General features: G+C 45.2%; 2 protein-coding genes across 2 annotated transcripts; one reads left to right on the forward strand and one right to left on the reverse strand.

Annotated features, from left to right (window-relative positions):
* The first annotated feature begins 6,888 nt into the window (after positions 1 to 6,888).
* LOC124672560 (disease resistance protein RGA5-like) lies at positions 6,889 to 10,002 on the forward strand. The gene is made up of 2 exons (XM_047208770.1): positions 6,889 to 7,721; positions 7,998 to 10,002. The coding sequence occupies exons 1-2, from the start codon at positions 6,889 to 6,891 to the stop codon at positions 10,000 to 10,002; spliced, it is 2,838 nt and encodes a 945-aa protein (XP_047064726.1).
* A 1,550-nt stretch (positions 10,003 to 11,552) lies between these two features.
* LOC124675112 (GTP-binding protein YPTM2-like) lies at positions 11,553 to 15,296 on the reverse strand. Its single transcript, XM_047211183.1, has 8 exons — positions 15,166 to 15,296; positions 13,918 to 13,990; positions 13,530 to 13,577; positions 13,391 to 13,438; positions 12,713 to 12,784; positions 12,442 to 12,597; positions 12,229 to 12,332; positions 11,553 to 11,915 (listed from the first exon to the last, which is right to left on the reverse strand). The coding sequence occupies exons 1-8, from the start codon at positions 15,177 to 15,179 to the stop codon at positions 11,819 to 11,821; spliced, it is 612 nt and encodes a 203-aa protein (XP_047067139.1). The 5' UTR covers positions 15,180 to 15,296; the 3' UTR covers positions 11,553 to 11,818.
* Between the last annotated feature and the right edge of the window lie 708 nt (positions 15,297 to 16,004).

Genomic DNA, 16,004 nt, shown 5'->3' on the forward strand with positions numbered 1-16,004 from the left:
AGGGCGGAACTTGGGCGGAAGTTCCGGTGGGCGGAAGTTCCGGTCCCTCGGGGCGGAAGTTTCTGCTGGATCCTTTTTCCTGGACGCTGGAAGGCATCTGGCCGGAAGTTCCGGACCTTGGGGGCGGAAGTTTTCATCTTTTCCAGCTCCCTCTCCATTGGCTTGGTCCACCTTCAGGTTACATATCACGATGACTACTATGAGATTTAATCAGGGCATTAAGACAACCGCTATCCAGCATGCATCTATGCCTAAAAAGTCCACCTTCAGGTTATCATCCGAACCCCTTCCAGTATTAAGTTGCAAACAACAAACAATTGCATTAAGTATGGTGTGTAATGTAATCAACACAAATATCCTTAGACAAAGCATTGATGTTTTATCCCTAGTGGCAACAGCACATCCACAACCTTAGAACTTTCTGTCACTCGTCCTGCATTCAATGGAGGCATGAACCCACTATCGAGCATAAATACTCCCTCTTGGAGTCACAAGTATCAACTTGGCCAGAGCCTCTACTAGCAACGGAGAGCATGCAAGAACATAAACAACACATATATGATAGATTGATAATCAACTTGACATAGTATTCCATATTCATCGGATCCCAACAAACACAACATGTAGCATTACAAATAGATGATCTTGATCATGATAGGCAGCTCACAAGATCTAACATGATAGCACAATGAGGAGAAGACAACCATCTAGCTACTGCTATGGACCCATAGTCCAGGGGTGAACTACTCACACATCAATCCGGAGGCGATCATGGTGATGAAGAGTCCTCCGGGAGATGATTCCCCTCTCCGGCAGGGTGCCGGAGGTGATCTCCTGAATCCCCGAGATGGGATTGGCGGCGGCGGCGTCTCTGGAAGGTTTTCCGTATCGTGGCTCTCGGTACTGGGGTTTTCGCGACGAAGGCTATAAGTAGGCGGAAGGGCGGAGTCGGAGGGTTGACGAGGGGCCCACACCATAGGGTGGTGCGGGCCCCACCCAGGCCGCGCGGCCCTATGGTGGCGATGCCTCGTCGCCCCACTTCGTATCCCCTTTGGTCTTCTGGAAGCTTCGTGGAAAAATAAGACCCTGGGCGTTGATTTCATCCAATTCCAAGAATATTTCCTTTGTAGGATTTCTGAAACCAAAAACAGCAGAAAACAAGAATCGGCTCTTCGGCATCTCGTCAATAGGTTAGTGCCGGAAAATGCATAATAATGACATAAAGTGTGTATAAAACATGTGAGTATCATCATAAAAGTAGCATGGAACATAAGAAAGTATAGATACGTTTGAGACGTATCACACACCCTCACGGTCGGGACGCTTGCGCAATGCTTTGCAACACTAGAAAGCCACTCTCGATAGGAAAGGTACGCAAAAGAGGCTAGGGCTACAAGTTAGGGGGCAAGTTATACCACTTGATGATGGTGGCCGACGACCTTGAACTTGCTATGGTGGAGGTGTGAAATGAACCGCTTGGATCATCGGGGTGCCGTCGTCGTTGTCGATGTTGCGGATTCTTTGTGGTAGCTGAAATGGCACTCAAACCGAAGTCCAAACACAAGGGGTTAGTGCCAAAACGAAAAAACGAAGGTTGTTATCAAAATTTCGGCTGGACGGAACTTCCGGTGTCTGGGGGCGGAACTTCCGGTCCCGGGCGGAACTTCCGGTCCTGCCGGGCGGAACTTCCGGTCGCAATCAGATCTGCGGGCTGTTCTACGATTTGGGCGGAAATCCGGTCCGGAATCCTTCGAATTCAAGGAAAATTTGGCACTAGAAGCTGTGGGAAGGTGGGGGAATTGCAGATCAACACCAAAGACAAGTTTCTATTGGAGCAAAACCACCAAAAACTCAACCAATCACGAGATCCAACCAAGGCCAATTTGGGGCTATTTTTTGGGATTTTCGAAAATTTTCTCAAGAAATTTTTTGGGGGTGTGGGGGTCAAATCCGTGGCAACCAAGGAGCTCGTGATACCATATGATAAGGGCTAAGCCCAAGGGTGTGCCCGATCTTCACAGATTTGGGTGGAATTCGTGGGGGAGGTGGAAGAATGCGATGAACACGAAGAACGCAGAGGGGAATGGTGGGATACAAACACACACACACACACACACACAAATCAGTTTGTCCTCGTTGGCCCGAAACACCAACTCGATAGAAGTTGCAGGAAAAGACCTTTCGGTAGAAGTCCCGCAAAAAGATCGACGAATCGAAATCCTATGAATCTAGAAGGGTGAAAAGACCAAAATCGATAGAAGTGCAAGCAAAAGATCCAAAGGTAGAAGTGCAAGCAAAAGACCAAAATTGGTAGAAGTCACCAAAGAGATACAATAGGATTCGATCGGAGCCCGGGTGGGTACAAGATCTAAGATCTAGGTAGGGGTTCCCACAAGGGTCAAGAGCAAAACTCAGGTTTAATTTCACATCAAGTCTAATCTCAGATCTGGGCCAACAAGGCTATTTATAGTTGGTGGGGCGAAGGGGTAAGTTACATGCTGAATCTGCCAGTTTTGGTGCTGAAACGCGCGTAGGCGGAAGTTCCGGCCTCAGGGGGCGGAAGTTCCGGTCGGGCGGAAGTTCCGGTCGTCCTGGGCGGAAGTTCCGGCTGGATTCCCTTCAGACAGCATCTTGGCGGCATCTGGGTGGAAGTTCCGGTCCTGGGGGCCGGAAGTTTCGGTCGGGCCGGAAGTTCCGGCCAACTTCCGGCCTAGTTCCGGAAACGGCCAATTTCCTTGCAGTAACATCCCGGGGCGTTTTGGCGCATTTTCGGAACTAGGGCGGAACTTGGGCGGAAGTTCCGGTGGGCGGAAGTTCCGGTCCCTCGGGGCGGAAGTTCCGGCTGGATCCTTTTTCCTGGACGCTGGAAGGCATCTGGAAGGCATCTGGTCGGAAGTTCCGGTCCTTGGGGGCGGAAGTTTTCATCATTTCCAGCTCCCTCTCCATTGGCTTGGTCTCCATGACTTGTGCCTTGGTCGATGTACCTGATTGAACATAGAATATTCGCATGAAGTAGCATGCCATCCAATGGGGTATCAAATGCATACGTGGAAAGGAGCGAATTCACCTCTTGGTGTAGGGCTTGGGCTCGAGCTCGTGTCATTCGACCACGAGGAGGGCTTGTCGGTCTTGAGAAGGCGGTGTCCAAAGGCCACCCCGTATCAACGGCCCACCTCGAGCAGGCTCGTGAGCAATGAGAACAACCTGTTTGGATGTCCACATGCATGGTTGGGATTTGGTAGTCTGCACAACTCCGTGAGCAACGAGAACGGCCTGTTTGGATGCCCACATGCGTGGTTGGGATGTGCCGGCGCAAAATTTAAAGCAGCCTACAACAAGGCCAGGGACGGAGGGAAGGGGGAAGGAGCGGGAGCGACCCCCCCCCCCCGCCCCAACGAATCGCTCGTACCTTGGAAAAGAGTAACTTTTTTGTCAAACCAGGCTGGTTCGCCCCCCTATACCTAATTGTAAATCTTGCCAAAGAGCCAACAGGCCAGCCACGTCAAAGAAAAAAAGAAATACGTAGGCCCAACAGAGAATGAGAGAAGTACATCGATCAATCCTTGAGCCCGACACCCACGATCAATTGATCATTTCATCTGTACGCGTCGGCGTCTTGGAACTTACGCGCGGATGCCTCACCTCCCTAACTCCGTGCCGGCCGCCATCGCCCACCTAGACGGCTAGACCCATCGACTGAGCGAAAGGCCGAGAGGCGAGGAGAGCCAGACCGACCCAGGCACCCAGCGCTAGCGAGCTCCCAAATTTCGATCAGACGCGGAGACGCCGGCGGCCGCACAACATGAGCAAGGAAAATTAGGGAAGAAAGAAAGGTCAGTCTACTGCAGTATTGCCAGATTTCATCCTTGCGTTGTAATCTCTCTTTTAACCTATCCCTGTACACTATATTATGATTATGTAGATATGAAGAGGAAAAGAGCTGGAATTCAGAAAATTTTCAAGTCAATTAATTCGATGTCACAGCCAGAGCTAGATGAACAAGTAGACGATGTGCAAGCATGCGAAGAAAACAATCCTAACTCGGCTAGAGGTGATGCTAAAATCGACCATGGTATTCCCGAGCCAGAACAAGCGACGATTATAACCACAGAGTATGATCGAGACCTGGGTAGACATCTTCCAATCTGGGAACTCACTCCTGACAAGCAAGATGATGCTAGACGTTTTAATATATCTGAGGGCCCCTATCAACCAATTTTTGGATGAGTATGAATTTACTGGAACCGGTAGTAGCCGTCGTCGATTCCAAAGTGTTTGGTTCACAAATTTTTCCTGGTTGGAATATTCACCTCATACAAATCGTGCATATTGCTTGCCTTGTTTTCTCTTTTCAAAGAAGCCAATTGGTAAGTGTGGTTCAGACACATTCTCAATCAAAGGATTTGATAAGTGGAAGAAGGTCAACAATGGAAAAGAATGTGCTTTCCTCACACATATGGGAACTAGTCCCAGTTCAGCCCATAATTTTGCAGTTCGATGTTATGAAAGCCTGAAAAATAATATGACTCATATTGATAAGGTGATTATAAAGCAATGCAAGAAACGGGTTGCTGATGCAATACTAAGGCTTACAGCTTCCATCGATGTTATTAAGTAAGCAAGAATTACTTAGTTTCAAATAACCAGAATTTCTTATTGCATATTATCTAACAAATTTGCACTACTGATTTGCCTCAAGTTGTTAATGCGTCAGGCATGTCCCTTTAGAGGAAATGATGAATCTGAAGATTCCAAAAACCAAGGCAATTTCAAGGAAACCCTCAAGCTTGTGGTGTCATCTGATTATCCAATGGTTGAGAGGTTGTTACGCTTAGTGATCACTCTTCCGGTGTCAACTGCAACAGCAGAGCGAGCCTTTTCTGCTATGAAACTGATCTTTTTTTGAACACAGGGAGGGCCTAGAAGGCCCCAGAAACTGCATTAATCAGGAGCGGTGGGATAACAAATTACATAGAGGGACTGTAAGAGAAATAAAATTCCTAATACATCCTCTATTTTTTCATTGAGGACCCTGGAAAGAAATGAGGAAACGTCATCGAGTCCTTCTCCACCGAAGTTGACGAACAGCATGCCGCCGTGGCCACCCACGCCATCACCGGGGACAGAACCACTTGGGACAGGGCAGGTGATGGATGCCTTGACGGTGCTGAGGAAGATCTTCCCCTCTAGCTCTTTGTCCTGGAGGAAGTAGATGAGGTAGTTCCGGCGACTTGCCGGATCCAGAGCTCGGAGCGGCCGCCCTTCGGCCATAAAGGTCGGCGGCAGGACGGCATCAGGCCGTCGACGAGTTGCCGCCGAGGATGCGCTCCCGAAAATCTCCTTGCTTGCAGCTGCTGGACTCTCCCGCTTCCCCGATCTGCGACAGAATCCAGGATCCATTCCTCTGCCATCCCCATCCCCACGATGAGCAACAGCAGAAGAAGAACCACCAGGAGCCGCCCGATCTGGAACGCCACCGCACTTACTGAAGACGACCTGGTCAGCTTCGCCTCCAGAGACCGACCTCCACCACGAAGATCCGCCGGAGAGCGCTGCCAGCCACCACCTAGTGTCGCGCCGAAGCACTAGGAGCAACAGCCGCCACGGCATAAAGCCATACTCCACGAAGGAACAAGCTCTTACCCTACTACTAATATGTACAGGCGACCGGCCTCCTCTCCCATATCCTCTTCGGTCGGCGAGGCCGCCAGAGAGGAGAGGGAGAGGAGCCGGGGGGAGGGAGAAGACTCTCAAGGGATAAGGTTGAGGGAGAGCAGGGAGGGGGGGGGGGGAGATAGCTGCTGCAAGAGTTTTTTTAATATCTATGAAACTGATCAAGACCCATCTTCGCACTAAGTTGGAAGATGAGTTTCTCCGCTATTGTGTCATAGTCTACATAGAGAGGGAAATAGCAGAAAAGTGTAGTGTTGAAAAAATTATTGAGACATTTGATCTTCGTGCTCGTAAAGCCGAGTTTAAATTGATAGATATGTAACTTCATTTGTATTCCATAAAAACATGCAAATTTTGTAGAACAAAAAAAAGCCATGATTTTGGTGCTTATACTTTTGCCCCCCCCCCCCATCTTCCGTTCCTGGCTCCGTCCATGAACAAGGCTCAGCGACAAAGCTTGTTGTGCAAAACATTGCTCCCCGCACGACCGCGGGTATGAGCTTTTGCCTTGAAGTGACAGCAGGAGCGATGCACCCCTTCCTTAGCACAACCAACCAAACAAAGTGGGAAAAAAAGTAGCCCAAACCATGCAGCCACCACTAATGCAGACAACCAAACAGGTTGCGTAATGTGGTCTAAAGTCTATTTTTGCCTAGCTTTGCTTACATTGGCAGGGCTGAAAAGTAGCAACGGGCTACCAAACACGCCCTAAACACTCACCTGCTAAATAAAATTTAAATAAATAAAAACACGCAAAAAAGACACAAACAAACAAAACGATCAACTGCTCCAAAGTAGTACAAAACTAATATGACCGTGATGCAAATGAGCAAGTTGCGGGAGGGATGAATCGGGACAGAAATCTCCCAGAAAGAAACAGCGCGTATACATTTTTCTAATTGCAGGATAATGTTAATTTGCTCAAGTTGCTCGAGGGGAAGGCAGCAGGTTGCTTCTTACGAATAGAAACAGCTTTCGATCTCACATACGTCAACAGTTAAAGCATAACTGATAACTTAATGTGTAAACTATGAACTGCGGGTCCATCTTACGAATTCACGAATCACTGCTCTAGCCTTCTTCTTGCAGCCCTGAAGCTCGGCAAGAGCAGCTAGCACCCAGGCCATATCTGAGCCGAAGCCATTTTCTTCCTTCTTCCTACCGCGGCGCTATCAGCTCTCGACTACTACTAGTACGACAAAAAGAGCTCGAGCAATGCAGCTCGCGGCGGGAGCGATGCGGCCCCTCCTTAGCAAGCTCGGCAAGCTGCTATTGGATGAATATAATCTTGATACGAAGGTGAAGAAAGGCGTCAGGTCTGTCACAACTGAGTTGACCATGATGGAGGCTGCCCTCCTCAAGGTGGCTGAAGTACCACGAGATCAGCTGGACAATCAGGTCTGGATCTGGGCAGGAAAAGTACGGGAGTTATCGTACGAGATGGAGGACGCCGTCGACGCGTTCATGGTGCGTCTGGAGGAATCCGCTGACGGTGAGGCCCCCACAATGAAGAATAGAGTCAAGAAGATTCTGAAGAAGGCCACTAGATTATTCAAAAAAGGCAAGGATCTACATCAGATCTCCGACGCCATCGAAGAAGCCCAGGAACTTGCCAAGCAATTGGGCGAGCTGCGCCTAAGATACGGACACGAGATGCATGATGCCGGTGCCGCGGCTGTCATTGACACTCGGCTAATAGCTATGTACAAAGATGTGACAGAGCTTGTTGGCATCGAGGACACACGAGACAAGGTGATCAGGATATTGATAGGAGACAAGGAGTGGAAGAAGCAACAACTGAAGGCAGTATCTATTGTTGGATTTGGCGGATTGGGTAAGACCACTCTTGCCAGAGCAGTGTATGAGAAGATCAAAATTCAATTTGACTGTTGGGCTTTTGTCACGGTGTCTCAAAGTCGTGACATAAAAAGGGTTTTTAAAGATATGCTCTATGAACTTGACATGAACAAGTATGAAGGAATTCATCAGACTGCAAGGGGTGAGAAGCAGCTCCTCAACCTACTCGTTGAATTCCTCAAGAACAAGAGGTAACTTGTCCATTTCAGCAGTGTATCTCGGTTGTCTTGTTCATTCATTTTGTAAATTAGATTCTACTACTTTCCTGTTTCTCTGTCTTGTGTGCGCCTTATGTTCCTAATCGATTGAATGTTGGTATAAACTCCCCGAGATAGCATGTACCGCTCCGTTGTTGTAAAAATGCATTTTAATTTTCCCGTCCATGCTCTCTTTCTCAGATAATTTGAATAACACCATAGTTATACTTGGGATTGTCTACAAACTAACGCTCTCGCAAATCAATATAGGTACGTCATCGTAATTGATGACATATGGGATGAACAAGTGTGGAGATTTCTCAAGTGTGCTTTCTCTCAGAACAGCATTGGTAGTCGGCTAATCACAACAACCCGCAAAGTTAATGTCTCTGAAGCATGTAGCTCTTCCAGCACTGAAGATATAATTTACAGATTGAAACCACTTTCTGATGATGACTCCCAAAGGCTCTTCTATAGAAGAATTTTTAAAAGCGAGACAGGATGTCCTGATGAATTTGAGCAAGTATCCAGAGGTATCTTGAAGAAATGTGGTGGAGTACCATTGGCCATTATTACCATAGCAAGTCTTTTGGCTAGTAACCAAAAGATTAAAACAAAAGACCAGTGGTATGTTTTGCTCAATTCTATTGGTCGTGGGCTTGCTGAAGGTGATAGTATTGACGACATGCAAAGAATATTGTCATTTAGCTACTATGATCTGCCTTCACATCTGAAGACTTGTTTTTTATATCTGAGTATATTCCCGGAAGACTATCAGATTTCCAGAAATCGGGTTATATGGAGGTGGATAGCGGAAGGTTTCGTACAACCTGATAAATATGGAACTAGAATGTTTGAGCTCGGGGAAGGTTACTTCAATGAACTGATAAACAGAAGTATGATTCAGCCGGTAAACATTGACAGTGAAGGCAGAGCAAAAGCTTGTCATGTTCATGACATGATGCTCGACCTCATTCTTTCTTTGTCAGATGAAGCAAACTTTGTTACTATATTGGATGGTACTCAGCGTAGCACACCAAATCCTCAAAGGAAGATGCGCAGATTATCTCTCCAAAATGGCATGGAAGATACTTCTGCCCCTCAGCTCGCTACCGCGAGCATGTCACGGGTCAGATCAGTTGCTCTGTTTCAACATGCAATTTGTGTTATGCCACCCCTCTGGAAATTTGAAGTTCTGCGTGTGTTGGACTTGGAAGGTTGTGATATGCCAGAAAGTTGGTACAAGATCAATCTTAAGTATATCGGGAACCTATTACATCTGAGGTACCTAAGACTAAATGATTCATATATTCGAGAGCTCCCAGTGGAAATTGGAAAGCTGCAATATTTGCTAGTGTTGGACTTATTAGGATCTGGTATAGTTCAGTTGCCGTCAAGTGTTATTCTGCTCACTTATTTATTGAGCCTGCGTATAAATTTTTACACAAAGATGCCGTTTGAGATTGGTAAATTGCTGTCCTTAGAAGAGCTGTCCACTCTGCGGATGGACAGTAACATTGCTAAAGAGTTGGGCCATCTCACTGAACTTAGGATGCTCCAGATCGTGTGGGAAGAAAGAGAAACTGATGGGAGTCTAGAAAAAGTGATTGTGGAGTCCTTAGGCCACCTGCGCAAACTGCAAACCCTACTTATTGTTGATGCGTATTCTGGCGAGGGTGTGATCATGCTAGATGGCTGGGTACCTGCTCCACAGCTCCGTTCATTTAGTTCAGGGGTTATGTTCTCGAGACTACCGACTTGGGTTAACTCATCGTCTGTTCCACTCCTCTCTAGCCTGCACATAGATGTCGGTGAATTGAAGCAGCGTGACATCCAGGTGATCGGGAGGCTGCCTGTTCTTCTTGATCTCTGGCTGACCGCGAAGGGAGATGCAGGCATTGAGTTTCTCCCGGAGGAACCGTTTGTGGTTAGCGCAGACTCATTCCCGTATATAAAAGAGTGCAGATTCTACGGTCTTCAGATTCTGCCATCAATGTTTCCAAGAGGAGCAATGCCAATGGTTCAGTCCCTTCGGTTCACCGTCAGATTATCGTCCATGGTGGATGCTGAGTGGGACTTCGACATGAAGAACCTCCCTTCCCTTGAGCAGGTTGATGTTGACTTCTCGTGTAACGGAGGCTGCCCTGAGGCGGCGAAGGAACCAGAGGCTGCGCTGTGGCAGTTCGCAGCAGACACCATGAGGCGGCTCACAGCAGACGCCCTGAGGTTCGCAGCAGACGAACATCCCAACCGCCCTTACCTTCTCATCCACTGATCATGTCTGAAAAGATCCGGATTCTGACACACAGCAAAGCAGTAAAGACTATTTTGCTCGTTTTCGTTTCCATACTTACTTCCACTGCATACTTGTTTATTCAGCTTCGTTTCTTTCTCAGTTTCAGTCGTCATCGTCCGAGCCGGATGAAGAAGACGCCTCCTCCTTGAAACAAAGCAATCACCAGAGCTCAACCACTAAATGAAAATGCTGGACAACAGCACAAACATGACCAACAAGAAAGAAAAGGCAATACAACTCGCAAGCAAGTGAGCATGTTAACGGTGAAGCGATGATGGCATCCAACTTCTATTGCGCCGTCCGTATTTATCCCACCACCACGCTTGACAAACATGGATCATAGAATGCCAAGACAGCACCTACAAAAAGGGATGTGGCAATAGCACGCCGCTGTTGCCTGGACCAGCAAGGGTTTTCCCCGGCATTCCAAGGGGGTAGTAGAGGGAGGTAGCCCTCGTTTCAGAAGAACCTTCTTTTGGGATAACTCTTTCAGGCAATATCTCGCTGTAGCCCAATGGCTTCTAGTTGTTTTTTTTACCCTTCCGGGCTCTTTTCCCCCGGCGGCTAGTTTCCGCATAAAAGGAAGAAGTAGAGGGAGGTAGCCCTGACAAACTCCAGGGAGGAATGGCGACTCCTGTGGACACCGTCGCGTCAGTGCCGGACACACCAGCGGGGATTTCTCCCGAGGCCGGGAAGAAGAAGCGAAACAATGGATCTACATAATTATAAATCTTGTTTTAATTACCTGTTTGTTGCTTGAACCCTTTTCATGAAACTTTTATCTGCGACAAGCTATGCAAGTTGTGTGATTAACAAGTATACTTTCTTTTTAAAACGAAAGCAAAAGTTTTACCTTATCCATTAATTAAGAAAAAGATGTCAAATTAATTAGCAAAAAACTGGGCGAAAACCATACAACAACACCAATAGCACAGGACCACGCCCACATTCATACAGGGCCAAGCCCACTCGGACACAAGAACTAGAGAACCAAGCCCAGAACACCACTCCACCAAGACCAAATGGCCAGCCACCATTGCTGGAGAGAAGACGTCACAACTGCTATGGGAGGAGCAGACACGACACAGGGAGTAAACTTTCTGATACAGCATATGTATTCTAAAACGAGATACCTATGCTGTTGGGACTTTTATTGTGTGCTATGTAGTTTTTGCACTGTGCTATTTCAGACATTTGCTTCTCATGGGTGAAAAAACATGAACTCATGGCCAACCAGTTTGTGCCCTTAAGCAGAGTTTCCAGTGGCTCTGTTGCCTTGTTGTGCGGTGTCAAAATCTTCACAATTCGTAATGCAACAAGCGCATCATATAGGGAAACTGTAATCAGGAAAACGTACTGTTTTGTACATAGCATGAAGAATACACTTTGTTGACGAGCTTTTCAATAATAAGCATATTTGCAAAGAATGTTTTGGACCAGATCATCACAACTCAAACATATTACCAGCTGTGTATCATACTGCATAATGAGCAACGGCTCAATTGCATAGCAACCTTATGTCACGATTCCAAGGATTTTTCCGAATGCAATTTTCATCTAAGTGCAAACCATCTCAAATTTAACAAAGCAAAAACTGCAAAAGTAACATAGCCATCCAAATTACAGAATTAGAAGATAATATCTCCAAACTCTGGGTTACAAGTTCAAAGATTTAAGAGCCAAGTACACTAGAAAGAATGGAATAAAGACACGAAGTACGCCTATGTAAAAACATGGACTGAAGGATGGAGCGGCCAAGTTTACATCTCCATCCGCGAGACGTATGTGTGCCGTCCTAAGAAGAGCAGCAGCTCGTCTTCTGTTCAACAGGTTTCCCGTGAATCTGCACCGTAGCTGGGCGTGCGTTGTTTGCGGCTGGCTGGCTCGCCATCCTGGAAACAAAGATATTCTCATTATATGCTCTTCCTCTTAGGTTTGTAGAATAACACCATGAGAATACTAATATAAACCACCAAGAGAGTCACGTTCGGGCAACATAGCTAAGGAAGTGGAATAACATAAACAGTTGACAGCAACAGGTTTTTTTTCTGACAGAGAATTGACAGCAACAGGTTAAGGAGTGTAGGGCCATTTTGGTTGGTATACTAGGATCGTAGCATCAATGGGCAGTAAAGTGCAGAATGATGGCAGTTACAAAAAAAAAAGTAGGATGGCCTGTGATAATTAAACTGTATGGGAACACACCTGTCCTTGATTGAAGCAGACATAGCCATGAAAGCTTGCTCGACATTCAAGGCATTCTTTGCACTGGTCTCCATGAATGGGATGCCAATCTCATCAGCGAATGCCTGTATACATCAAATGTCCAACACAAATATCAGAAAGATTGCTTCAGCAAATAAAATAGTGGAATTTTACCACTGAGATATGAGTAAGGAACAAGGTTGCATAAGATACCTTCGCTGTCTCATATGATACAACTTTTTTATCGGTGAGATCACATTTGTTCCCTACAAGAAGCTTGTTCACATTATCACTAGCATAGCGATCAATTTCATTCAACCACTGCTTGACATTGTTGAAACTATCCTGATCTGTCACATCATAGACAATCTGCAATGCCATTTGTATATTTAGTCACAAACTCACAATATATTAGGAGTGGAGCATCTATGCACATTAAAATAGCATGTGAAAAATAAGTAGGATTGTGCATAAGCCAACTTACAATGATACCATGAGCCCCTCGATAGTAGCTGCTAGTAATAGTTCTGAACCGTTCTTGCCCAGCAGTGTCCCACTGATAAAAAGAATGGTGCCAAAGAGGGGTGTAAAAAATGGAAAAGGACACAGCATGTGTCACTAAATGTAATATGTCAGAAAAAAGAAAGGAAGAATCACCAAATGCCAACAGTAGGTGCAGCATGAGCTACCTTCCAAGTATTTAAGTAAAAGCTACCATCAGGCTAGTAAATAAATATGATGTTCAATGTGGAGTAATGGCTACATCTATTTGGCATAAACAAACGTCCTGAAAGTGTGACTCTTCATGTGAAAGAAGACAATTAATATAAGTAATTAATGGAATAAAATATTTAAATGGATGGAACAAAAACATTCCACAAGTTGAAGAAATGGTTGTGCTACTGCCTACATATTCAGGCAAAAGTGGTGTTCCTGTTTCGTGTGAACTGGTCTCAACTAACAACCACATAAATAAATATTGAATAAGGCATGCTACATTATGCGGAAGGAAAAATACAGCAAACTCCCCAAAATAAAATAGGGCTATGAAAAATAACTCGTCAAATCTGGAATCGACATTACATGCATACAGGACATGAAGAAAAGGTATGCTTGGCCACAAACATGCAGATGAAATAACCACAAGCAAGAATAGACTCACGATTTGCAGCTTCATAGTCTTTCCATCTTGCTCCACAGTACGTATTTTCTATCAACAAAGATGGAAGGAAACAAGGTTCCAAGTTAAATCAATGTAGCCGCAACAGTAACATTCAGACCAAGAAAGCAAATATACTTACGAAATCAACACCAATAGTACTGATATAACTCTCCAGGTACGAGTCATCCTGCCAACAGAGTCAATATTAAGGATGCTAACAAACTTGATGGAGAAAGTTCAAGACAGAGTCAATTAACTAGTACCACTACTTGTTTACAAATCAAGGTTGTAGTAAAATATAGGGATACTCTCCAAGTTGCTACAAAACTTGTTACGACAATGAACTCATTCATATTAGACGATAAGCTGTGATAGGTTGTGAGAAATCATACAGTTTACTGAGCCTAAAAATGAATTGATATATTCCATGATACAATTTACATCTAAGTTTTAAGAAGATGCATATAAAGAAGGGAAATATCTGGAAAAGATCGTGAACAAGTAATGCTTTAGATAGGGATTCTTACAGCAAATCTTAAGAGAAGGCACGACTTGCCAACACCTGAGTCTCCGATAAGCAAAAGCTTAAAGAGATAGTCACTGCCATGTAAAATAACAGGATATTAGTCTTGGTCAAATGTCCTATAGGAAAGAAAGAAGTAATAAAAACATTTTCATGATAATAATAGCAAACTGAGATATAGTCGTTGGAACCGGTGAACCACGCGAGCTGCTTAGATCCAGGTTTGGGTCAATGAGCGGCAATGAAAAAATAAATACATAAAACTATACTAAAATTAGATAGAATCAGTGACTTGAGGCTTAGAAATATGTGTATCAAGTATCAACGCATAGACCAATGATATTCTATATACGTATCCAGAAAACGTGGTTCAGTCGTGTTCGATAATAATTCCTTTCTACACTAGTACTGCTGCAGATTACGAAGTTGAGTAGTCCTCTTGAAAAAATAAAATGAAATTTAATTAGGTAAGTTTCCAACGTCAATGTATACATTACGATGAAATATTGAAGCTAAGAAACAGTAACAACACTAACCAAGAGAACAGATCCATCAACATCTCGGTACATTCAAACCCAAAATATTACAAACACACAATACTCGTGTTATCTCTCAATCATTTACTACAATCCAGGAACGTCACAGTACAACAAAACAAGGAGCGAGTACCCAACCGTGTTTGTAAGGCTACACTACAGCATCAAACTGAAGACATTGACTCGTAATTTAGGCTAGCAGATGCAAGTAAAGGTCCATCTAAGTTCTAACCAACAACTTTTATCGAAAACAACAAAAGAAGTGTTCAGATCGCCTTAAGCCTATAACCGTTGTTTCCTAATAAAAGAGGTTGAGAGCAGAGACCCTTCTAACGAAGAACAACAATAACTCTACTCCAGCCCCGTAGTCCCATTCATTCGCTCTGTACAAGTTGAATTAGACGCGACGTTTTCGCGCAAATTGCAGCCAAAACCGCACAGTTCTTACTACACATCGATTATTATGCCGCTGGCACCCCGTGACGCCGTAATACTAGAAATCAACAATAGGAACGGTCCCAGAACATGAGCGAAAATCTCGCCGAGAGTACAGGAATCGCGATCACATCACGATTGGCCGAACGTAAACTCTACGGGTTGCATCCGAACAGAAGGATGGGATCAAGAGCGATACAAGACAGACCTTCAGATCCATCGAGATCCCGACCTCACGGGACCGGAATTCAGCGAGAGGCGAGAGGGAGGAGGCGACTTACTACTCGGGATTCATGGCGAGATCGGGATCCTCCCGTGGCGGGCGTGCGTGCTCCAATCTCGCGGGGAAGCAATTCGCTTCGGGACGGGACGGGACGGGGACGGGGCTTGGAGGCTGGGAAGAACGAGGTAGACTCCTCCGCGGCCTGCCCGAATCTGACGGTTATTGACCCAGACAGATGGAAGGTACGGGGACAGCCAGGCCTCAAATTTTCCTCTATTTCTCTTTTTTTTTTCTTAGAGGAAACGTTTGGGTTTTCTAGTCACGCACTCACGCTAAGTGCACACGGGTTTTGCCAATAAATTACTGCGTCTTCGGATTTTGCCGCTAGCACGATATATAAATTTGAGTTTGCTTGACGCCGTTCGAACTTTTGTGTGATGTATTCGAATTTCGCCGCTGACACGATATATAAATTTGAGTTTGCATCTATATTTTAACTAATCTCACACAAGAACATTCGTGAGATGGATGGAGTACTAACTGAAATATTAGTTTTGTTCATAGTAAAAGAATTATGTATGACTAAACCTATAAAAAACGATAAACCACAACACATATCACTCGAGAGTGTATTGACATTGTCTTCTTTCTACATATACTTCTTTTCTGCAACGACAGCCGATTTGTTAATCATCATCAACAAAAAGCATCAAAGGTAATGAAAATTATAAATAGATATGTGGATCACCTAACAAACACTAGAGCTATCATCGGTCCTCCGTCACCAGAGTCGAGCAAAGCTTGTCAAAGTAGAGATTGTTGTAGTAGCGAATGTGAAGTCATCGTGCTAAAACCCCAAAGAACCAACACGGGAGAGCAGCAACCAATACCAATGAT

This window comes from Lolium rigidum, chromosome 7 (genome assembly GCF_022539505.1).
Source record: "Lolium rigidum isolate FL_2022 chromosome 7, APGP_CSIRO_Lrig_0.1, whole genome shotgun sequence".
NCBI classification, from domain to species: domain Eukaryota; kingdom Viridiplantae; phylum Streptophyta; class Magnoliopsida; order Poales; family Poaceae; genus Lolium; species Lolium rigidum.

Coding starts and splice junctions, on each gene's coding strand:
- LOC124672560 (XM_047208770.1), top strand. CDS start 6,889: ATGCAGCTCGCGGCGGGAGCGATGCGGCCCCTCCTTAGCAAGCTCGGC. Junction 7,722..7,997: donor GAATTCCTCAAGAACAAGAG/GTAACTTGTCCA, acceptor AAATCAATATAG/GTACGTCATCGTAATTGATG.
- LOC124675112 (XM_047211183.1), bottom strand. Junction 12,785..13,390: donor AGACTATGAAGCTGCAAATC/GTGAGTCTATTC, acceptor TCTTTTTATCAG/TGGGACACTGCTGGGCAAGA. Junction 12,333..12,441: donor TATCATATGAGACAGCGAAG/GTATCTTATGCA, acceptor TGATGTATACAG/GCATTCGCTGATGAGATTGG.